This window comes from Dermacentor andersoni, chromosome 8 (assembly GCF_023375885.2).
Source record: "Dermacentor andersoni chromosome 8, qqDerAnde1_hic_scaffold, whole genome shotgun sequence".
In the NCBI taxonomy this organism is placed as follows: domain Eukaryota; kingdom Metazoa; phylum Arthropoda; class Arachnida; order Ixodida; family Ixodidae; genus Dermacentor; species Dermacentor andersoni.
The window spans coordinates 22,518,898-22,543,696 of NC_092821.1; the positions used below are offsets into that span (position 1 = coordinate 22,518,898).

Consider the following 24,799-nt stretch of genomic DNA (forward strand, 5'->3'; position numbering starts at 1 on the left):
TAAAGAAAAGCGACAATGAGTTAACAGCCCGTAATAATGTGTCTGGATCACATTTGTCGTTGTTTAAGTGATTCGGCCGCTCATATTGACTCGTCTCAGGGTGTAACAACATGGCACATATGCGCAGATATGCATGTTTTGCTACATTTTGACACTATTTCACATCAGCGATGGACCTTTCCCACAATACTTGACGATAACAACGACCTGCGGCTGTAGATGTCGATGTAAACAAGTGCACCGCTTTAATAAATCTCACGCAGAAGGCTGCGTTAGAAGACTTTTTGAATATGTGAAACGTCTAAAGAATGTGTAAAAAGAACACAAAGTGATGTCCAAGTGCAGAAATCTGACGAATTCCAAGGCAGCCGTGCCGCCGAACGGAACTCAGCGTGCCTTTATCGGCAGCACTGTTTGCAGAACAGCGCACTCAGGCCTGCTCACCCAGTAGTCACTGAGTGCGACATGGCTTCAGGAACGACATGCTTTCCCGAAGAAGCCATTAATAATGATTGGCGATCCACGAAACGCACAACCGACGCGTCTTCAACGTGAGCGCAGGCACACAAAGCAACCGCCGAAAGCCCCGGGACCCTTCCAAAACGTTTTCAGTGGCGTGCGACAGAGGGCAGCACAGGAAAATGAAAGAGGCGGATTAAGATGCTTCAGACTCCACAGCGGGCCAGTAAGCAGCAGCAGTCTGCGCTGCTAACGCCGCTTGCCGCTAACGTCCTGCGCGACGAGACAGGAAGCGGCGGTGGCCACCGAGGCTGGCAGGCGCGCACAGCAGTGGAGGGGAGAGAGAGGCAAATAGTGGCGATGCCCTCTCCCCTCATGCAACAGCTGGCGCTCTACCGGGGCAGCAGATGTTCCGTCTCGCCCACTCTGTTGCGTTGAAGCACGATCGTGGCGTGGCGTCGCAGCCAATGGGAATTTAGGTGCCGTTTCGCACCCGGAGACGCCGGCTTTTTTGCGCAATGTGCCATTTGGTGCTTTCGCATCAAAACAGTAATAGTGAAGGGGAATAAAAATGCGGTCATAATGAAACATAGAGAGATATGGGGATATAATAGGTACAAGCTGATTTGGGCTATGTGGAAAGGTGTAAGTGTTCCAGAAATCGCATATGGAAATGCGGTTGTTTGCTTCAAGTCAGGGGTACAATCAGTACTCGATGGCAACCAAAGGAAAATGTAACGCCTCGCACTGGGCACTCACGGGAAGACTACAAATGAAGCTGTGCAGGGTGATATGGGCTGGACAAGTTTTGAAGTGAGGGAAGCTCAGAGTAAAATTGATTTCGAAGAACCACTCAGGGAATATGAAAGGAGGTGAATGGGCTGCGAGAATGTTCAAGTATTTGTACCGGAAATACATTGACTCACAGTGCAGAAACGGAACTAGGAAGTTTACCAGCAAGTATACGACAGTGAGCAAAATGGCAACAAAGAACGTTAAACACAAAGTGAGAGAGGTTGAGACGATCTCCTGAATTGCGACAAAAGAACTCGGCTGTGAGTAACTACCAAAAAAGTAAAAATGAAGTCAGGAACAAAACAATTTATCATAACTCAAAGGGAAGTTCTTTACTTTGCAAAGCCAGTTCAGAATGCCTTACAACGCGTAGTTATATAGCGAGGTATACCAAGGAAGGAGCCTGAGCTTGCTACCGTAAAGCAAGGGAAGCGATGGAACATATTTTATTAGAATGTCAAGACATCTAAGCAGTACTTTTTGTTGGGCTAGTTGGTGCATGTTACTGAAATACTAAAGCGCCAAACAGACGTCACAAGAAGAGAGACGGACGAGCGCTTACTAACAACTTCAGTAACAGTACTACAGTACTTCAGTAACATGCATTAACTAGCCCAACAAAAAGTTCTGCTTGAATACCTTGCTTATACAGTGAGCCCTTCAATATGTGCTTCCTCCCCTACGTCAAGTATGGCAGCCCTCGTCACCAACATCACATGGTCTTCATGCCGTGCTAGACACATTTCGTTTTGTCTCAAGTAGGGTCTGATCCCTGGTGAAATTACCGCCCTGTTTGGTGCCATTCAACCTTCCAATGGGCACGTGAAACGGGTGTGTAGGATTGTACGTTCGGAATTGTGAAGACAAATGGGGCTCTTTTTTGACTATTTGCGCGTTACATGTCACATCAATTATCCTGAGTGGGCTGCCGAGAAAAAAATTCGGGGAATACAGGAGGCTTGCGGCTTAAACGGTGGAATTCTGGTGGTGACACATGTTAAACAACACACCCAAGCCCCAAAACAAAAAGTCCAGTGGAGCTGTAAAAATCCTGGGACAAGCACAAGTCACGGAGGAAGTGAAAAACGTTCTGGCGAAGGGACCGAAGTTCAGCCTTGAACCTGAAACCGCAGCGCATGAACTACACTCTTGAATAGGCGTGTTGCCGGGTAGGCGTCACCTGAAGACCAGGAAAGGTGCCTACTGGAAGGAGTAGAAACTCTGGCAAGAACAGTTTCGAAGAAAACCTTGAGCAACCGGACTGGGATCAACAAAGTAGTCCCCTTCTTCAGGGACAAATGCCTGCTGCTTCTACAGGCTGACAAGGAAGGAGGCTTCGTTTTGGTCGCGCAAGGAAATTACAAATGAAAGGCCTGCCGAGCTGTGGAAAATAATTTCGCTACGTCAAGCCCCAAGCCGACTAGAGTGAAATCTGAGGCTGTGTCCCTGTGCAAGAAACTGGAACTAGGAAAGATAACAAACGTTATAAGTGCAAAGATAAGACTTTGGGCATGTTTTTACCGCCAAAACTCACAAAGAAGTTCCGTTTCGGTGTATTGTGAGCGAACGTGAATCTTGGCAAGGTCATGTTAGCTAGTTTCTCTTAAAGCATTTGAGTTGACTTAACATAGAAGATCCTTTCAAAACAAAAAAACTCCAATGATGTGGAAGAATTTTTGCAGTCCTGCAGTACCGTAAGTATTTTTTCCTCGGTCGATGTTAAGGATCTTTTCTATTCTATCCCACATAAGGAGTTGTGTTTAGCTGTTCAGGCATGTATTGAAAAGAAAGGAAGGCACTTTTCCATTTCAGCATTCTGTGGGCATGTCAGTTGCGAATTTCATTAGGATTTTGGAGTCTTAGTTGCACGCTAGTTCAGTTTGAAGTTAGGGTTTATGTTCAGAAGAAGGGCATCTGTATAGGGACCTGTGTAGCACCTATCTTAAGCAATATTTTTCTCTCGGCCATTGATAGCATTTCGAATAGCGTGCGTGACAAAAAGAAGGTATTGAAAGTATTTGGATACGTAGATGATTTCGTAATTGTGTTAGACAGGATCCTTCAGACCATCAAGAAACTGTCAAAGAGATTCCAGAGCTTTTTGGAAAATATAGCCATGGTTTGGAATACACCTGTGAACTACCAAAATACAATGAGTTACAGTTTTTGGACCTCGAGCTCAACCTAGCAGCAGAAGTGCACTGGAAATACCCCCACCGAGCGCAAAAAGAGCTCTCACCTTATGAGTCAGCCCACTCTAAGACCGTAAAGAGAGCGATAGCCACAGCGGCATTGGAATCCGCTGCCAGGAAATCATGTAAGCATGGTATACGAAGCAGCTTCCAACTGCAGAATGAAAGGCTAAAAGAGGCGGTGTTCCCACAGACTGTTTTAACTTCAGTAGTGGAGTCCGTGCTCCGGAAGATAAAAGGTAAAGGAAGAAAAAATGCGCAAGAACGAGTCCAGCGGTTCTTCAGAGGACCAGGTGCAACAAAAAAACCTGCCTCAAAGGCAACATGAGGAGGTAAAGCTGACTCCGAGGAATGCGACTTATTACTCACCGCGAGTTTTTAACAGATCCCAAGAGAATACCTCCAGAATTGGTAAACTGTGCTTGAACTGCTTTAGAAGTGGACATTTTGTCGCAAAATGTTGTCTACCACCAACTGCAGAATTTATGAAGTGACAGGAAGAATTTTAGTCCATCAGTCCAAAACAGCAGGGAAACGATCAACTGGTGACGCCAATGCCTGCGAGCAGTCATCAGTCATTGAGCAGGTGTCTCGTGTCGCTGAAGGGGGATATTTTTTTCGTTCCCGTCATCATCAACGGCCAAACGTTTAAAGGCATCTTGGAATCTGGGGATGTTGTTAAAAGTTTGATAACTGCAAGACTGGTTGAGAGACTCAAACAAACTTTTGGGCCTTCGTCCCTGCATTTGGTAGGAGCAAGCGGCCTTCACTTGGAAAACTTGGGTCAAGTCAAAACTGTTGTAGCAGTCGACGGCCAGACATTTCAGCATGTATTTGTCGTGGTTACGAGGCTACCTCGTGATGGAGTACTTCTAGGCGACGACTTCCTACGGGCCTCAAGTGCCGTCATTGACTGGGGTTTGCAAAGCTTAGCCGTGTCTGTTCCTCAGATGTTACAAAAGGTCCACCTCATTACGGAGCAAGCGTTACCCGCGTTATCACGGAAGTTAGTTCCAGTGAACTGGCATCGCGTGTCCAGCGACAGATATTGTGTGATGGTCATCACAGGGACAAAGCTCTTGTAAGACCGCTATTCAGTCATTGTGGAGCCCATGATTGCAAATGCATGCGGACAAGTAGTCAAGGTTTTGCTGACGAACGGTTCATCTCAAGCCACCCTGCTTCCATCACATATGACAATTGGAGTCGTAGAAGAAGCAAGTTGAATAGAGGACATTGAATTCTCTCTGGAAGAGTCTGAACAGATCCTCCAAATTTCATGCCTGCCTTCTTCTGAGGACCTTGATAAACTACCAGTTTATGCAGTTGTTGACCCGCATGATCGCTCAATCCAAATTGGCGACGTCAACTTCAACATTGGAACAACGTTATCAAGTGAGCTGCAGGTTGTCAAGGAGATGTTAGCGCAACATGCTGTGTGCTTTGCACAATCAAGTATGGATGTAGGCTCCTGCAAAGTTGAGCAACATTGCATTCCAATTGAGGATGCAAAGCCGATCTCCCAACGACCTCGCAGATTGTCTCCTGCGCAGCGTGACCTCGCCAAGAGTATGATCAAGGACCTCATCGACGCCAACATAGTTCGGCCTTCTCGGAGTCCTTGGACTTCGCCACCGGTGCTATGGGGCGAAGAAATACGAGACAACGCGCATGTGCGTCGATTATCGACGGCTCAATGCAGCGACTGAAGATATTGTTTGCCCCTTTCCAAGGATTGAAGATGTCCTGCAGGCGCTCACCGGGAGCAAGTACTTTTCTGTCATAGTCTTGGTGTCTGGTTTTTATCGGATAGCCATGCATCCAGAAGACATACAGAAGACGGCTTTTGTGACACCTTGGAGTCTCTATGAATTCCTACAGATGCCGTTTGGCCTTAAAGGCGCTCCTTTCACGTGTCAACGAGTCATGGATACAATCATTGACGACACTGCATAGGATGATTGCATAGTCTTCAGTCTGACGTTTGAAGACCACGTTTCGTACCTGAGGGATATGTTTTCATCTTTTCAAGGTTCCAAAGGTAGCTCTTAAATTTAAACCACAGGAGTGTTTCTTCGTTTGCACTGCTAATAATTACCTTGGGTATGTTGTCACACAAAAAATTAAATTATGGTGTTTAACGTGCCGAAACGACTTTCTGATTATGAGGCACGCCGTAGTGGAGGACTCCGGAAATTTCGACCACCTGGGGTTCTTTAACGTGGACCTAAATCTAAGTACACGGGTGTTTTCGCATTTCGCCCCCATTGAAATGCGGCCGCCGTGGCCGGGATTCGATCCCGCGACCTCGTGCCCAGCAGCCCAACATCATAGCCGCTGAGCAACCACAGTGGGTATATTGTCACAAAAGGTGGTGTAAGTTCTGAGCCATCGAAACTGGCATTTGTTCAAGTTTTCCGGCCTCCTCTAACCGTGCAGACTCCAGTCATTCTTGGGGCTTACGTCATACTTCAGGAATTTCATCCCCAACTACAGTGTTATCGCTGCACCTCTACGATCCCTCCTAAAGAAGAGTTCTGCTTTTTCCTGAGAAGAAGATCAGCAAGTGGCATTAGATACATTAAATTCTTTTTGTGCCAGCCGGCTTTCCTAAAGCTGTTCTCGGAGAAGCCAGAATTCGATGTGCAAGTACACACTGATGCATCTCGTCTCGGCTTAAGAGATCTGCTGCTTAAGAAGATGAAAAGCGACGATATCGGGCCCTGTGTTACATCTGAGCAGGGCACTTAAAGGCGCAGAGTTTAATTACTCTTCGACGGAACTGGAAGCTCTTGCCGTGAAATGGGCATTAGAGCAGTTGCGACCAGCAAATTCCAAGTGTACAGTGACCACCACGCCCTTTGCTGAATATTGTGCTACAAGGAAAGTAACAAACGTCTTCTTTGTTGGTCGCTGGTTTTACAGGAATTCGACTTTGACGTCACCTACAAATCAGGAATCCTGCACAGCGCACCGGATTGTTTCTCGAGGATACCTCCCATCGTTCCGGAGAAAAGCCAAGTCCTTACAGCATCCCATCCATCATTGCGATACTGTGGCAACATGAGTGACAAACAGCATCAGGGCGCATTTCGCGCCAGTCCTGGATCTGCTGAATGGTATGTTGGGCACAAAGAAGCAACAGAAACGGGCCCAAAAGAAGTTTTTGATGCACAATGAGGAGAGAACAAGGTCCGATCAGCAGTCGATTTCTCATCTGCCTTCCTTCTCAGCGAAGGCTGAGGCACTTCGAGAAATGCATGAAGGAAGGTAAGGTGGGCACATGGGCTTCAGAAGAACATTCGAACCGCTGAGGTACAAATACTGGCCAAAGCTTTATGCGGATGTTAAACAGTATGTGAGCCACTGTGTTTTTTGTCGGAGGATGACGATGTCGACATCGCTTCCTTATGGATTACTGCGACTGTAAGACGATGAGCAAAACGAGAACAAGGTGAAAGCAGGAGCCAACGTTTCAACAAGTTGTCTTCTTTAAGGTGACATATGCTTTCCTCGCCACAGTATATATAGGTGCGGTTCTTCTAAAGGGGAGAGGGTGTAAGGCGGGTGGGTGCGGCAACGAGCGAAGGTGTGTTAGCGTGTCGAATTGCGAAGAAAAGAATGCTGTGCACAAGGCCAGGGGCCCGGCCGTCTGTCAACCACGTGTCAACGCACGCGTGTTAGCCGGCGTGTCAACGGCGTCTGACAAAAAAAGGAAAGAAGATGAAAAAGAAAAAAAAATTACGCTAAGAAACCAAACTAAGTTTTGTTGCCTACAGCTTGAAATTGAGCATAGCGAATAGATTCTAAATCTCCCTTTGAAACCTTTATGCCTATTGGTTGCAATGTCTTGAACTTATGGATAAGGTATGATTCTCTGTATTTTCTTTCTCGTTCTGATAGAGGCGCACAGTCCTTTCAATACAGTTGGAATAGACATAGTAGGACCCTTCAAGAACTCTAGAGGATAAAAATATATCATCGCAGCCACTGACCACCTGACAAAGTTTGTTGAGGGACAACCCTTGAGGAATAGAAAAGCTAGGACAGTTCGAAAGTTCATTGAGCGCAAGATCGCCTTGAATCACGGATGCGCAGCCACAATTATTATAGACCGCGGTACTCAAGTGATGGCGCGTTCTACGGAAGCTTACCTCGAGCATCGCGGCATAACATATGCTGCCACTACCGCATATCATCCTGCAGCGAATGGCTTGTGCGAAAGGGCCAGCAAGACAAGCAAGCAGATGATTGCCATGACTACCACCGAAGGAAAAAGGTGGGCCGATGTACTCTAATATGTTGTATTTTGCTACAACACCGGGTACCAGGACATGGTTCGCCAAACTCCATTCTCCTTGGTGTATGGTAGAGATCTACTGCTTCCACTAGACGTTGTTTACAGCCGACGAGAACTTGAAGAACCGAAAGAAGAGTCCAGTTATGGCGCGGTATGGCGCGGTATGGCGCGGTAGCTAGAGAGCTCGCAGCCGCGTACATCAGACTGGCGCAAGAAAAACAGAAGGGCTACTTCTACCAGCACCGCAAGGACGCTGTGTTCAAAAGAGGACTACCAATGCTTCTTAAAGCTCCACCGTCGTGTGTTAAATCGACCACGTGGTATAAACGCCCTAACAAGACAGTGAACAGACTGTCTCCCATGAATTGCGAGATCAAACTCACCGATAACATAAGAACAGACATTGCGCATGTGGAAAAATTGAAGCCGTACCTGAGCCCAATTTCCGAGATAACAGACGCAGTGTGGGTGCAGTGCAGTGTGTGATGTAGTATAGTGCCAGTGATTGTATTTACTTTTCGTGTGTGAAAATGGGACGACAATGCTTGCCCGTGTAAATAGTTAAGTGTTAAAGAATTAATTTCTGTTTTACCATCACGAATGTTACGTGTTGTGTATTTACGTTGTATGCAGTCGGAACGACTTATATCAAAACCTGGGCATGTCACGAGTTTAAAACCGACAGCCACAGCAGCACGTCACAGCGTCTTTTGTAATCTGAATGCGTTTTGAAGTTTAAATTTGTTTTGAAGTGCTCAACGGCGCTTTCTGCAGTTCAATGCAACGAGACACGGCGTGCGTAAACAACGGCTGTTCCCAGCTGGTTGCTCAGCGCCGTGCGCTGTCGCATGTCTCTTCTATGTTCGTGTTGTTCTGCCTGCGCTACAACTTACAAAATGATATATCAACAAGTGACTCGCCGTATATGCAGCATTCGGAATGCGCCTACAGCGAAGTCGTCGTGTCAGCCCAACGAGCTCCTCACGCTACCCATGCTCGGCGTCAGCTTCTGGAGAAATCGTGTGTGTATTGCTAGTGATTGCTCACAAGGGGTGCCTGCTACTCACCATATTCTTACACCATACGCAGCAACAAACACCAACCCGAAAGCCCATGTCGGCCCCTGAAGGAAGCTGCAGATTATCTATGTGTGATTACTGAACGTGGAATGGAAATTGTGAAATTCAGCCTTAGCGCTAGCCTGGTCATACTAAAACGATTTTGCGCCAAAACAACACACACACAACAAAGACGACGACACCACGGGTGCTACTTCAACTGTTTAATGAGGGTGAAAGCACTTGACATATATAGCCCTCCAAAAGACCGCGCACGCGTACAAGGCAACATGGAGTAAAAAGTCTTATCAGAATAGGCGCGATAGAAACTTCAGTTCAGCCTCATAAAAGAAAACCGATGTGTCACTAACACAGTTCTTTCTCCTCCGCATCTTTCACCCCCCCCCCATCCCGCTTCCGTGTGTGTAGGGTAGCAAACCGGTTGAGCTAAACTGGTTAACCTCCCTGCCTTTCTTTCGCCACTTTTCCCTTCCTTCCTTCCTTCTTTCCTTCCTTCCTTCCTTCCTTCCTTACTTACTTACTTACTTACTGTATAGTCAATTACCATTCAAAGCAAGGGTTAATACAGGTGCAGTAATGACACAAAGTCCGCAACCTAGTCAAGGTTTATTGGTTTCTGTGCAGAGAAAGAAAAGGTAATGAAAACAAATTGACACTTTATTCAAACCACGCAGTTAATATCATTACGATAGCCTGCATGTTTGGTTGGACAAATCTAATAATCGAGGTAAGATAGCCATTCAAGATGCATCGGGAAAGTCACGCTTGAATACTGACAAGAAAAGAATACAACTAAACAGACCCGCGTTTAGCACAACATTGAAACTTCGGGTGCTTTGCTATCTTGCCATTTGCCCTTTCCGAGCTTACAATTATTTAATCTGATCCGTACGCGGCGATTTTTACAGCGAAGCTGTATACCTTTACCGTCCAAGGAAATTTTCGTCTCGTTGGCGTGGTAAGCAAAAAACTCCCCATACATGGGCCGATGCCGAAGATAGTGCAATGCCGGGCCGACCCGCGGCGGAGGTGAAGCAGGCGTTAAGCACTCCCTATGCGTGGGCCGATCACCGAAGATAGTGCAATGCCGGGCCGACCCGCGGCGGAGGTGAAGCAGGCATTAAGCACTCCCCATGCGTGGGCCGGTAGCGAAGATAGTGCAATGCCGGGCCGACCCGCGGCGGAGGTGAAGAAGGCGTTAAGCACTCCCTATGCGTGGGCCGATCCCCGAAGATAGTGCAATGCAGGGCCGACCCGCGGCGGAGGTGACGCAGGCGTTTAGCACTCCCCATGCGTGGGCCGATCCCCGAAGATAGTGCAATGCCGGGCCGACCCGCGGCGGAGGTGAAGCAGGCGTTAAGCACTCCCCATGCGTGGGCCGGTAGCGAAGATGGTGCAATGCCGGGCCGACCCGCGGCGGAGGTGAAGCAGGCGTTAAGCGCTCCCTATGCGTGGGCCGATCCCCGAAGTTAGTGCAATGCCGGGCCGACCCGCGGCGGAGGTGACGCAGGCGTTAAGCACTCCCCATGCGTGGGCCGGTAGCGAAGATGGTGCAATGCCGGGCCGACCCGCGGCGGAGGTGAAGCAGGCGTTAAGCGCTCCCTATGCGTGGGCCGATCCCCGAAGATAGTGCAATGCAGGGCCGACCCGCGGCGGAGGTGAAGCAGGCGTTAAGCACTCCCCATGCGTGGGCCGGTAGCGAAGATAGTGCAATGCCGGGCCGACCCGCGGCGGAGGTGAAGAAGGCGTTAAGCACTCCCTATGCATGGGCCGATCCCCGAAGATAGTGCAATGCAGGGCCGACCCGCGGCGGAGGTGACGCAGGCGTTAAGCACTCCCCATGCGTGGGCCGGTAGCGAAGATGGTGCAATGCAGGGCCGACCCGCGGCGGAGGTGAAGCAGGCGTTAAGCACTCCCCATGCGTGGGCCGGTAGCGAAGATAGTGCAATGCCGGGCCGACCCGTGGCGGAGGTGAAGCAGGCGTTAAGCACTCCCTATGCGTGGGCCGATCCCCGAAGATAGTGCAATGCAGGGCCGACCCGCGGCGGAGGTGAAGCAGGCGTTAAGCACTCCCCATGCGTGGGCCGGTAGCGAAGATAGTTCAATGCCGGGCCGACCCGCGGCGGAGGTGAAGCAGGCGTTAAGCACTCCCTATGCGTGGGCCGATCCCCGAAGTTAGTGCAATGCCGGGCCGACCCGCGGCGGAGGTGAAGCAGGCGTTAAGCACTCCCCATGCGTGGGCCGGTAGCGAAGATAGTGCAATGCCGGGCCGACCCGCGGCGGAGGTGAAGCAGGCGTTAAGCACTCCCCATGCGTGGGCCGGTAGCGAAGATAGTGCAATGCCGGGCCGACCCGCGGCGGAGGTGAAGCAGGCGTTAAGCACTCCCTATGCGTGGGCCGATCCCCGAAGATAGTGCAATGCAGGGCCGACCCGCGGCGGAGGTGAAGCAGGCGTTAAGCACTCCCCATCATAGGTCGGCAGTGTGAGAGAATGGTCACTCACACTCACTCACCTCAATTTTTCCATGCCCCGCACTCACTCACGTTCGCGCTCACATCCACTCACACTTACAACCACTCACGCTAGCGCTCACCTCCACTCACACTCACTGGCACTTGCCTCCACTCACACTCACTGGCACTCGCACTCGAACTCATCTGCACTTATACTCACTGGCCTTCACTCGCACTCGCACTCACTTCCGCTCACACTCTCGTCCACTCACACTCACTCGCACACCCGCCTTTTAGACGAGTGCCAGCGAATGTGAATGAGTGCACTAGAGCGAGTGTGCTGCCCTCTGCCACAATTCGTGTATATTAAGACCCAACTTCCAATTCAGCACCTATTACGTCTGGACTGCGAGAAGGCAGTGTTTTGGGCCCAGTTTTACTTTCATTATACATAAACTATTTGTCTTTCCGTATACATGGTAACATCCGTCTATTCTCTGACGATTGTTTTTCGTACTGCGAAATTAATTGCAATGGTGATCTTCATATACAAATTTCTACCTTTGCTTGGTGTCACTAGTGGCAGATGACTCTACATATCCAAAGATAAGTAGTGCTGACAGTAAGTAGAAATAAATATGTATCTGATTATTACTTACATAAGTAATGACACACCTCTCACTTGTGTATGTCAGGCTAAATATTTCGGTGTCACTTTAACATGCGCTCTCCAACGGGAAACCCATGTTAACAATATAACCTCAAGCGGAAATCCATGTATATGCTGAGCACCAAAGCGACTCATCTCTCTGAAAGGACCTCTTGCGCCAGCGGATACAAATCTGCTGGTCTACAAAATTCTGGTTCGACCAGTGCTGGAGCACGCCTGTATTGTTTGATTTACGTACACAACATAACTCATAAGAGCGGCTGCAGTGGAAGGCAGTAAGGCAGTAAGTAAGGTATAATAAATACAAGTTAACGAATTCATCGACTGAATTATTAGAAAGAGCCGGTTTATTAACACTGAAAAGTAGAGCAAAACTAGCACGACTAAAGTTTTTGTTCCAATTTATTCATGGTGACAAAACCATTGACAGATCCGTACGTAGTGTATGCCAGCAACAACAAAAGTTAGGAACGGAGTTCTTATCTACTCAGCAGTGCGCTCTCTCTTTATATCCCTTACGGGGTTCTGTCTTCATAGCACTGGAGTCTGGAACACATAATTCCAATGCGTCTTTGTGCTAGTGCATAGAAACGCGCTAAACGAAGTCGCACGCACAGCTCCCACATTACCGTTCCCGAAATCTAGCACCAGAACTAGGCCGCGCTGATGCCGTCCGACGAATGATTTTTCCATTATCTTGCTGCTCCAGCACTAAGACAACGCTTAAAGGTGAATAAGTTCCACGCCGTATTGCAAAATTGAAGTTAAATACCCTCAAGTGACTTGCGTAGAAACATAAGGCAAGAAAACTACAGCGCGTAGCAGACGCCCCTGGCTTTCCACTTCCCGAGCGCAGAAAACGAACTGGATGAATGCATGGATGTTATGAGCGTCCCCTTTGGAACGGGGCGGTGGGTTGCGCCACCAAGCTCCTGCTATTACACTGCCCAATGTCCTACCTAGATTAAGAAATAGAAAAAGAAGGAAAGACGATGAGCTCCCACAACCAAATTTCCTGACCCCCTATTGTGAACTTTGATTTTGTACGTCTACGTTTTTTTGTCGTTTCCCTACTTCCACCAATCTTCCAACCACCTCTTACTAATCTCTATTGCGGGCATGTTTACTTTTCCACTGCTCTCGCTGAAACCAAGGGCGTATGCATCCTACTGTATCCCCATAGCGCTCTGTGCTTCATCATGGCTGAATTTCTCTTCCCTGTCACTGTTATTGTTTTTCCTGTGTTTCCGTATATCTGTCGCCTTCGTTCATCCATATACCAAGGTATTTATATTCTCTTACCCGAGGCATTTCCTGGCCCTGCATTGCCCTGTCTATTCACTGTTTCCATTGAATAGCATAACACCTCATTTTCGAACACTAAATTTTAAACCAAAATTATTGCCTTCTTGTCCAAAGATATTAGCCGAACGTTGAAAATAACTTTGCTTGTTAGCTAGCAACACAATATCGTCCGCATAAAATAAACCATGAAGCTGCGGCTCTACTACTCTGCCTGCCTATTTGTATGAGAGATTAAACCGCATATTGGGGGGGGGGGGGGCTTCCTACTAGCACCCTCTCCATCTTCACCATGTACATCATAAACAGCATTGGGGATAAAGGGCACCCCTGCCTCAGTCCCTTGTTGATATCAACGTTCTCGTCGCTCCTCATCCCTTCCCATTCAACGCAAACGGTATTTTCTAGGTAAATCTCTCTCAAAAGCTGTAGACAATCGTCGCCTATGCCTTCCCCTTCCAGAATATTCCACAATATGTTGCGGTCTACGTTGTCATAGGCTCCTGTAATGTCTAAAAAGGCCACATATAACGGTCTGCTTTCTACTCTTGATATTTCGATACAGTGAGTAAGAACAATTAAGTTATCATCTAAACGCCTACCTATTCTGAAGCCATTCTGAAGTTCACCCAAAATGCCATTGTTCTCTGCACATGCTTGCAGCTTTAATTTGATTGCCTACATTGCTAGCCACTATATTACCGATGTAAAGGTCAATGGTCTATACGAGTGAATTCTTTCTCCCCCTTACCTTTATAAATTAAATTCATTCTACTTTGTCGCCAACTGTCTGGTATTCGTCTGTCTTTTAAAGTATTTTCCACTGCTTTCACCAAACCTTGCTTACTTTTTGGTCCTAGTTCATTTATCAGCCTAACCGGAACCTCGTCCAGCCCTGTGGCTGTGCGCTTGGGAATTTTCTCTTCCGCTTTCTTCCAGTTGAATATAGTCAGCACCAGCTCCTTTTCCACAAGCGTCTCTGTCATGCTCTTTTTTTCTTAAAATGCAACCTCGTCATTGCCTTGGAAATATTCGGCTGTTATTTTTCGGATGCAATTTATTGCCGCTTCCCTTTACAGTTTGTTTCCATCTTCGTTTAGGATATGTTGTTCTATTGTTGTTGACTTCCTGCCTATTAATTTTATGTTGTTCCAAATAATTCTAGATGCGGCCTTCATTTTCTCATGTATTTCTGACGACCAACGTTCACTTTCACCATTTATCTTTGCTTGCACCAGTATTTAAACCATACACTTTTCTTCACGGTATATTTCCCATTTACTGGCTACTTCACCTTGCGGCAACTGCGCCTTCTTTGTCTGCCTGTGCTCTCGGGATGCTTTCTGTCGTTCGGCGATCGCTTCTCGTATCTCCTTGTTCCACAAGCTTTTCGGTTTCTTTTTTCCTTTCCAACGAGCATGTTGTTTCTCTCCGCATTTCTGTCGTTATTACACTTAGCTCACTATATTCCCACTCATTATTTGGCCATTTGCCTAGTTCTTCCTCGACTCTAGTGACTACATTTGTTATTTGTTCAGCGTTCAAATTTGGAATGGCCATTTTGCACTCCTTGCTCTGTTTCCCAACTACATATCCCATTTTCAAGATGATGCGTTTATGGTCACTCCCTATGCTGCTATACCCTTCCTCATCAATGACCATTTCTCTCAACTTATAATGAATTCCTTCTGTCATCAGAAAATAGTCAATGGTCGATTGCCGGTTTCCAACTTCCCACGTGATCTGTCCTTCACACTTAGGCTTTGTGTTCACGATAACGAGGTTATGTTGCTTGACTTCCCGTTGTTGTCGGTACAGCGATCTAAATCCTGTATGTGGGCATTCATGTCGCCTAATAGGACAATTTCAGCACCATTCCCGAAACCCTTAATATCGGCGCTTATGCATTCCACTAACTCTTTATTCTTCTCTGTGCAATTATTTCCGGTCCACAAATATGTAACGCCCAGCCAAGTTTTTTTCCCACTCATTGTACCTGATAACCAAAGATGCTCTTGACATTGTGAATTTACTCTTTTCCATTTGGCTCCCTGATGGATGAGCGTTCCGACTCCCCCTCCCTTTCTTTCCGACTTAGTTCTGTTGCACCCTTCCCAAACATAATTCCCAGTCACTGGCGGCTCGTCCGAGTCCCTAAAGTGCGTTTCGGTAAGCGCATACATCCCTATTCGTTCTCTATTTAACTCCTCCTCTATATCTGCCCACTTTTCCTTTCTTCTGCCGCCCTACATGTTTACGTAGCCTATTGCATGGCGAGCTCTCTTTCTTTCTTTCCTCCCTATTCTGTTATTGACGGCTATGATATACTGATATTCCCTTAGGGGGCCTTCCTCATTACTACCTACTCTGGCCTCCTGAGCGCCCGTGGGCCCCCTAAAAAAGCAACAGCGCGACCAGCCAGTCGCCAGCCCACTTCTCGTGCAAGCCTGTAATTGAAGTGGTTCCCGTCTCGTTGAAAACCACCACACCTTCTCACTTCCCTGTTTACTTCGACAACCTCGGAGCCTTTCTCTCGGCTCATTTTCCATGTCGCCTCATTAGCAGCCTCTATACGGCTCTTTGTTACTGACTGTCACGTACAGGCACCGTGCACACCACGATCTGCACCTGAGGGGACCGCTCGCGCGAGTCGTCCACACCCTTCGCCAAGCGCTGGGCCAGTCCTGTCCCTTCCCTGTTTAGGACGTAATCTAGCCCACCTGCTACTATGACAAGGTTTTGCTCTTCCCGGCCCTTTGGCGCCTTCTGCAAAGGTCTTCCCATGCCTCATTTTGAATGTGTCTGCGCTTTGCGCTCGCGCTAACAGTTGCAACTCAAGCGAAGCGTAACATTAGCTATCGTGGAAGTTAGTGTACATGCTGAACAGTTTCTGTGAACAATTTTTTTTTAAAACCTGTTTCGGGATTTGGTTCAATAATGTGATTGCATCATCGCGCATCCTGTCATTGTATTTTTCGTGATTTCTATCTTTTACTGATACCAAGGGTACTGCTGCTAATAATTTGATGTACTAATTCTGCTAGTGTTTTAGTGTCTTCCATTTTATAAACTACTTGATTGTGCTTCCTTTGTATTTATATGTATGCCCGCCCTGCAACGATCTCTTGCGAGATCGGCAGTATTCCTAAAAGAATAAATAAACGCTACGCGACTTCCGTTCGCCTGCTTGCGCGCATTAAATCCGCGCTCTTTTCGCTGCAGGAAAGGAAATATCTTTCCACCCATGGCCAGCTTAACAACGAGGATTCAGCGGAAGGCTATCCGCACAATAAATGCCGCGGACGCGACAAAATTGCATAAACTGTAGCAATGTGGTACGTGCAAGTTTCGCAGGGCTGGAGAAAGTGACCTGGCTTCCAAACACTTCCAACTAGCAACAGACAGCCAACACAATGCGACAAAAAAAAAGGCGAAGAAACGCAGATATTCTGCTCAAATGCGCTCAAGTCGCTTGCTTCGGGCATATTAACAGCGCTCTCTCATTGTTTCTCAAGTATTACACAATTTAAAATAGGAATAAAACACATGCGCGAACCGCAGAACTTATTATTTAATGTCTCAACTCGCGAAACTCTATGGAAGCAGCCCTGCGCCTCCAGTGCAAGCGAGTGTCAAGTGACGAAAGGAAGTCCGCAAGGCGTTTGAGATGAGGATATATGTCTCTACGCTTAGTTTATTTCAGTCCTGAAGGAACTAGTTAATTCGAACATTTTGCAGATTTCATTTCTCTTTGCTACCAAAGCAGTTTTGGGCAGAAATATCACAAACATGATGAACAGCCCAGAATATCCGTAATCCTAGAATTTACACTAGTAGTGCAAGAAAGGATAAGGCGTACAGACACGAACACAAGAGAAGTGGACAACACGAACGCCGAGTATCAGCTGAAGGGAGCACTGAGGCGAAAAAAAGAAAGACACAAAACTCGCCTGCGCAAGCTCAGGAATGCCACGTGTCAGTTGGGTACATGTGCCGGTCTACGTGACAGATAACTGTTAAGGCAATTGATCTCTTCCTTATGTAAGGTAATCGAAGGCTGACTCACGCACGCACTTCTTCCATTATTGATATGCCATGCCTCGGCCATGAGACCCGTAACTTCACTCCTGTGCCTGTACGATATCGCGCATTCATCTAACTCAGGCGTGCAGTTACAGTCTTGGCAATGTAAGGAAAGATTAGAAGGCGATCCACCGGTTAACGTCCTCTTATGTTCGATTAGCCCCCGATTGATACAGCGCCCCGTTTGCCCTACGTAGAAATGGCCACGGCTAAAGGGAACTGTAAATACCACACCCATGCGACAGTCAGTAAAATTGTCCTAGATGTGCTTCACTAGACAAATATCTGTTCTTTTTTTCCTTTCACCTGCTCCTTCTTCCTCTGCATAGCAGCGCATATTTTACCTAACTTATTGGAAGCAGTGAAAACAACATTAACACCACATCTGCTTGCAACTTTTTTGAGCCTGTGCGATAGTGAATGAACGTACGGAATAGCCACTACTCTTTTCTTGCTATTACTGCTTTCTGTAATCACGTCTGTTCCCCTCGAAATCTCTTCTTTTGTGTCTGTCCCTGTCTGGTCGCTTTACCCTATTTTGCATTTTGAATCCTTACCAGCTAGCTCAGCTTTCTGTCATTCCTACACCAGTAGGCACGTCGAACTGAGCATAATAGAGCCCGTTGGCTTTTGTGTTTGTGCTATCGTTCGAGACTATTCTCGTGGTTCTGCCAGGCGCCATTATATTTGAAAAGTAGCACTGCTAAGCTCTAGGACACGGGTTCGATCCCCGGCCGCGGCGGCCACATTTTGATGGGGGCGAAATGCCAGAACCCCATGTGTTCAATGTTAATCCCGAGTCCGACACTGCGGCGTGCCTCTTAATCATATTGTAGTTTTGGAAAGTAAAACTCCGGAAATTATTATCTGAGAAGTTCGCTGAATCATGCGTAAGTCAAAATTTTGAAATAACGCCCCCCTCAGCTAGCCCCCTTTCTTGCTACGCCTAGAATCACTGGAACAGTACTTGGTCGTGTTCCGGTGCGTGCTCGTCAGCCTGAGTCATGAACATGGCTATTTGTTTTTGTTTCTTGCAGAGCCACATAAAATCTGGTGTCCGCGTTGCCGGCGTCTGTTGGCCGTGAGCGAAAATTTCCGTTAACGGATATAAATAAATAGACGATGACCTGAAAACAAAATCGCGGGCCAGGGAATCGACACCAGAAACTTTGGGTTGCGAGACCAGCACGTTAACCCATTGAGCCACTGTCGGTCGTTGGTACGCAAGCTCTTAAACTGGGTTTTATGTGAAGTAGTTCCGACGAGGCACGTGCACGTGCCTTCGATGCTGCGTCCACTTCCTCTTCGATAAGGTCCCGCCAACAACCGCCTCCCATGAATTCCGACGCTAACGTAGCACGTTTACACTCTTGTGTCCCACTCTTGAAGGGAGAGAGAGAGAATAAACATTTATTTCATAAAGCGAGTAGAAAATTTCCTCGATGAGTGGGGCCCTCAGTCCAGGGCTCCATTTTAAACGTCTCCTGTTGTTGTGCTAGTTGTGATATACTCACCCACGTTAATGCTCACGTCTACTGACGCTCACTCACTCACCTTCTTACTCACGTCTACTCACGCTCACTCACTCACCTTCTTATTCACGTCTACTAAGACTCACGAGCACTTACTCACTTTCATGCCGTCAGTAATAATCATATTCAGAGTCACCTTAGCTCACAAACGTTCACATTCACACTTACCCGCACTCAATAATCCACTCACCCACGTTCACACTCACCTGCACTGACACACGTTTGCACTCACCTCCACTCACTCGCCAACCCCACGTTCACTCATTTCCACTCACACTCACAAGCACTCACTCACGTTCATACTCACCTGCACTCACTCAATCACGTTCACGCTCAGCTCCACTCACAAGCACTCACCACGTTCACACTCACAGTACTCAGTCACGTGCACACCCACCTCACTCACACTCACTGGCTCGCACTCACCTCCACTCAGACTCACTGGTACTCGCTCGCACTCACACTCACCTACGCTCCCACTCACTGACACTCACACTCACAGGACTCAGTCACATTCACGCTCACCACCACTCACTCACTGGCACTTGCTCGCACTCACCTCCACTCCCACTCACGGGCCCTCACTCGCACTCAAGCCTTTTAAATGAGTGCGAGTGAGTGTGAGAGAGTGCACCGACCTATGCTCCCCATACGTGGTGGGATCCCGAAGATAGTGCAATACCGGTCTGACCCGCGGAGGTGAAGCAGGCGTTAAGCACTCCCCATACGTGGGCTGATCCCGAAGATAGTGCAATGCCAGGCCGACCCGCGGCAGTGGTGCAGTTCGCCATTAAGAGGTCCACATAGCTTCGCTGGTCATCCTTCTTCACAGAGTGGAAGGGCACTGAGATTCTTTTGTATGCGACTCAACAAACGAAAATCGTGACGACCCCAAATGGCCATGTCGTCTCGTGGGGATCGAACACCCCGTAGTATTGACAACTAGCAAAGATATACAATGCAAACGTAAAAATGCACTTCATTTGCTACGTAGCGTGTCAACGAACGCATAGAAATCGAAGAATGGTATATGCTGTACAAGTATTTATTCTCCTTTCGCGTACGTAGCGAATTCGTCCGCGTCTCTGTGCTCGCACTTGGTGAGCGAGACGACATTTCCGAAAACAAACCGCAAAATAGCTCTTGGCGCAATTTCGACAGAAAATCGCAGTGCTCGCTGCAACGTTGCGACACTACGACCAACCGGTTGGTCACAGCAGAAACAGGCGAGGTCGGCACTGCGACTCAGCTTTCGTCGCATGCGATCGCACTTCCGGTGCGATCACAATCGCATCACGTGAAACAGGCTTAATAAGGCTCGAACTGACGCTCCCTTGGGTGTTGGCGCCGCCGACACTGGTGGCACGATTTCCCCGCGACGAAGGGCCGGCCTTGTCATTGGTGGAAGGAAAGCATGAGAGAAAAATGGAGGACGCTTAAGCTTCGCCTTCAAGAGTGGAACGCGATAGCGTTATCGAACCGCGTTCGCACCGCCCACTCATTCGCTCGGCATGCTCTTGACAAAACGAAGGGGAGAAACGGGTGAGTGGCGCGCCACCTGTCGGGGGGCAGCGCCGTACATTGCGAGGAGGGGGTCTTCTGTGTTTGCCGCAAGATGGCTCTGCGTGTGCGCCAAGCGCAGAAAAAATGTAGCGCAAACGTACTTCGCTACCCGTTTAACTGCGACTTCTGTTATTTACATGCTCATAATTACCGATATACACCGCAGTATAACTTTCTACGGCACGTTTCTAAGGCAACACCGCATTCACTAGAGGCGCTTTTGTCCTGATTTGAACCATGGAATTCATGGCTGAGTGGTATAGCGTCTCTGTCTCACACTCCGGAGACCCTGGTTCGATTCCCACCCAGCCCATCTTACAAGTTGTTTTTATTTATGAATTTCCTTCCGGGATTTTTTGCTCACGGCCAATGCCGCCGACGCCACCGGCTTTTCTGCGACAGGAGCTCCTTAACGCTGTCGCGTTAAAACGCTGCATGAGCCGCATGGTGGCTGCTGGGAATCGCGCTCAAGCGTCAACCTCGCTCTGCCTCTCTCGATATCCCGATTAGCGAGGCAGTCGCGCCAGCCTTCGTTCCGTTTGCAATGTGCCGCACGAGACAGATTGCCTGCGCCAGGTAGGAAGAGAACGCTGGTCATAGCGCTCTATTCCTAATTAAGACAGTGTGCCTATATAATCATAATACAAAATATTGACACGCGAAATGAAAACACTATGAAGCTGCGCTCAAATTTCGCATTAGGGAGTATCGTCGGTGAATTTTTGTGCTTCAATGCTGAAGAACGAGGTTTTATTAAGAAATTAAGCGGAATGAGAGTGCATTTTTACCGCAAGTCTTACGGTGCATATCGCATATCCACACAATTATTTTCAAGCGGATACGCCTTGTAGTCTCACCGGCTAGAGCCTGTAAATTGCAATACGTGCCATAAAGTAATTAGTGAAAATTTAATTCGTTACTCTTTTTATTATTCGATTATGCATTTCAAGGCTTCGTGCATATTGTCGGAATGCAATCTTTGAATGCTACCACGTTCCACTCTTAAGGGGGAAGCTTATGCGTGCTTTTGGTGTTATGCTTCCAATGTGTATTCATTCATAGCTACTCTTTAATGCGAGAGCAATACTTGGCTCATTGTGCGACCCCGCCGTCATCAGAAAGCCGTGGCAGAGAGCCTTGGCAGAATAACGCCACACAAATGACTTAAGACGTACGGGTGGCTATGTACAATTGCTAGTGGGTACAGCGTGGCATGGTACTTGCGGAGACGCCGGACGTCTGCGCGCATGCGCGAGTAAGAGCGGGTGCGAGAAAGGATATGTGCGGACTTTTGCTCCTTGAATATATGACTCTGTTTAGGCACTACGGAGGCGTTTCTTAGCGCGGGTTGTATGCGTTTGGCCCTAGGCGTGCCGGCAGTAGTCACGGGGCGCAGTAGTGCTGAACTTAGCGTCACAAGTTGGCGGCTGGGCGTAATTATCTTTATTCAATCGCGTTTTTACTAATTGAAACAACGTCTCATTATTTCGCATTATTGGCGGCGCCTCCAGGACACCAAAGCGGCAACGGGGACACCAAAGCTAGAAGCCGGACTGGCCCGTGGATTGAGCCTCAGCGAGCCCCAACCCACGGGCCGCCTTGCTTCCAGCTTTTATCCCCCCGCTACCCGTTGGGTGCCCTGGAGATACTGCGCCGCCTGCTTTATTATATACCTCAGGTGCTCACCTGAGGCCTCGGTTTGCCGTTCACATGTGCCCTCCTGGAGCAGTGCTTGTAAAGAATCCAACTATCGCCGCGACTTGCAATACAACAGCAGTCAGAACCTTGCCCCCTTCATACACAGCGATCACCAAATGGGGCGCGCCCGTGCCCCTGTCTCACCGCGCGGGCACACAGCGGCGGAGCGTAAAAAAACTCGACCGCACTCCGCAATGCCGACATGTCCAGGGTACAAACGCATACAACGCGCGCTATGAATCCTCCTCCGTAGACAGAGTCACATATTCAAGGAGCAATGGCCGCGAGATTTTCTCTCTCGCACCCACTCTTGCACGCACCTGCGCGGAAACGTCGAGCGCCGCAAGAAACGCCACGCCCCGCTGTACTTACTAGCAATTATAAAAATGTGTACGGGTGGGCTGGTTGGATAGTCATAATGGAATATGGCAGCACACTTCGGCACAAGAGCGTAACGCAAAATGAACCGACCTAACAAATAAAAAGGTGGCCACAGTGAGCATTCGATCATTTCTCCCACCTGCACTGCTACCACTTCGTTGACAAACGCGCTAACCACTGCGCCAACCTTTGCATTCCGCCACAGTTGCAACAGGCGACAGTGCTGAATATCTTCGAGGCAGTGCACGTGATTGGGCTCTGCCTGACCAGCGATTCACTAGATAGCGCCGCAGTCGGCGTTGTGTAAAGCCCCTGAATAGCACTGTGGATTCTTCATGGTCCGAAGTTGAATCACTCGTGTCTACGTCATCAGGCGAGACAGCAAAGCGTGGCCAGAGGCCCGGAGGCGCCAGTTCACTGCCAAAGAAGTACAAGTGCTTGGAATGCTGACAAAGAGAGGGCGGTGCGAACGTAGACATGGCCGACGCGGGTCAACGTGTGGTGTCTGTTCTTATCAGCTTAATATCTGATACGGGTTCTATTTGGACCCAAGATACTAAACTTTCTTCTGCAAGTGGGAGGAGTGCTTGAAGCCTGTTTCAGCTCCACCGCGGGTACACCCGGTATTGTACTATCTCCGGGATCGGCCCACGGTTTTCGCACACCAGAACAAAAGTGCACGGAACCCTAGCCATAAAGCTGTAAAAGCTTCCGTTATTTCGTATGCCAAGTATACCAAATTCCCACAAGATGCGGGCGGCTATGCATTGGCCAGACGGTGCAATGTTTGAATGTACGACTTAGGGATCATAAGAATTATTTAGGCACAAATTATGACTCGCATTTGGCCGCACATTGCAAGTCGTGCAATCGTTTGCCTTTGTTTCATCAAACGATTGTTTTGTTTCGGCATAAGAATAATTTGGCACGCGAAATAGTGGCATCTATATTTCATTTTGGATGCCGGCGATACGTGCATTAGTGTGGCTTGTGTACCTTTATCGCGTATAGAGAAATTTTCTAGAGACGGGATGAGGCTTGCATTTGTGACTTGGTCATCACTTTCAACTTTCTGACGGCTGTGCCATACGTCCTGTTTCATTTTCATTGAGCTTGATTATTTTTGAATATCCACATGTAAAGAGCGGTCTTTGTTAATGTTGGCGATTGCGCAGTTCTGTTGCCTTTACGTACGTGTTATTCCTTCAATAAAATGTTACTTGCGAGTAAGCGCTAGTGTATTCCTTCTTTTTTTTATGCGAAAGCATCAAATGGCTTATTGAGCGAAAAAGCCGGCGTCCGACGTCTGTAGCAGGGAAACGGCACCTAAATTCCCATTGGCTGCGACGCCACGATGAGAGCGCGCCTTGGCGGAGTCTCGGTAAGGCAAATCAAAACGCGCCAAGCGTCTCAACGCGCTCGCTTGGCGGCGAGGAGTTCATCATAAGGACCGCTCAGCGGCATTCAATTGGGCAATAATGCTTTCGCATTCACAGCTCGTAAGTGCTTAGGTGTCCTCAGATTTTATTCGGCTTCGTATGCGTTGATTGCGCTCTCCTACTGCACTATGGAAGGGCTTGGGTACGGGCTAGTTGGCATTCCACTGCAAACGTCACTTAGAGCGCGTACACAGACAGGGGCCAAAATAACGACGAAGACAAGCGCTGTCTTCGTCGTTCTTTTGGTCCCTGTCTGTGTACGCGCCCTGTAAGTGATGTTTGCAATGCACTGTGGAACCTTACCGACTCGGCCAACCTTGCATACGGATTTCTCAGTTCTCTTCCTTACCGTGCCGGCCGTCAGCAGACGAGCGGTGCCGGTGGCCGTGCGTGGAAGCGACCGCACTGTTCCAGGCGCCGCTGCTGCTGGGCGGCGACGATGAGCGACGGCCCGAAAAGTGTCGCAGCCACGAGGACATGATGTCGTCGGTCGCCTCGGACAGCGAGGTGCGAGAAAAGGTCGCCGCTGCGAATCGCCTCGCCATGGCTGCCATCGCTTCTTTTTCTTCCGCACGGCACGAAGCCCCCTCGTGGGATCCCCTGCGACAATCTGAGAGCGCCCTGGCAACCACACCGATGTCGGAGAGAATTTTCGTAAGTGTACCAGCCGACACGGTACCCTCAATATCTTGTGGCGTCCCTGCCGAGATTAACTACTTTCTACATTGCAGTCTCTCGGGAGCTGTGTTTTGGGGCGTCGGGGTACAAACTGCAGGATCACTGCGGTTCCGTGGACGTAATTCGCGCTGGATTCTTAGGTTGTCACGCGTTTCTGCTTCAGCACCATGTACA

The 24,799-nt window shown here is 48.4% G+C and overlaps 1 protein-coding gene and 1 pseudogene across 1 annotated transcript in view; one reads left to right on the plus strand and one right to left on the minus strand.

Moving 5' to 3' along the window:
* Positions 1–24,492, minus strand: part of LOC129383590 (uncharacterized) — a 52,584-nt gene extending 28,092 nt beyond the window's left edge. The window contains exon 1 of the mRNA XM_055068216.2: positions 24,297–24,492. Within this exon, the coding sequence (XP_054924191.2) occupies positions 24,297–24,492 (196 nt within the window). The remainder of the gene's footprint in view (positions 1–24,296) is intronic.
* LOC126526753 (U2 spliceosomal RNA) lies at positions 22,986–23,165 on the plus strand (annotated as a pseudogene).
* Positions 24,493–24,799: the final 307 nt, after the last annotated feature.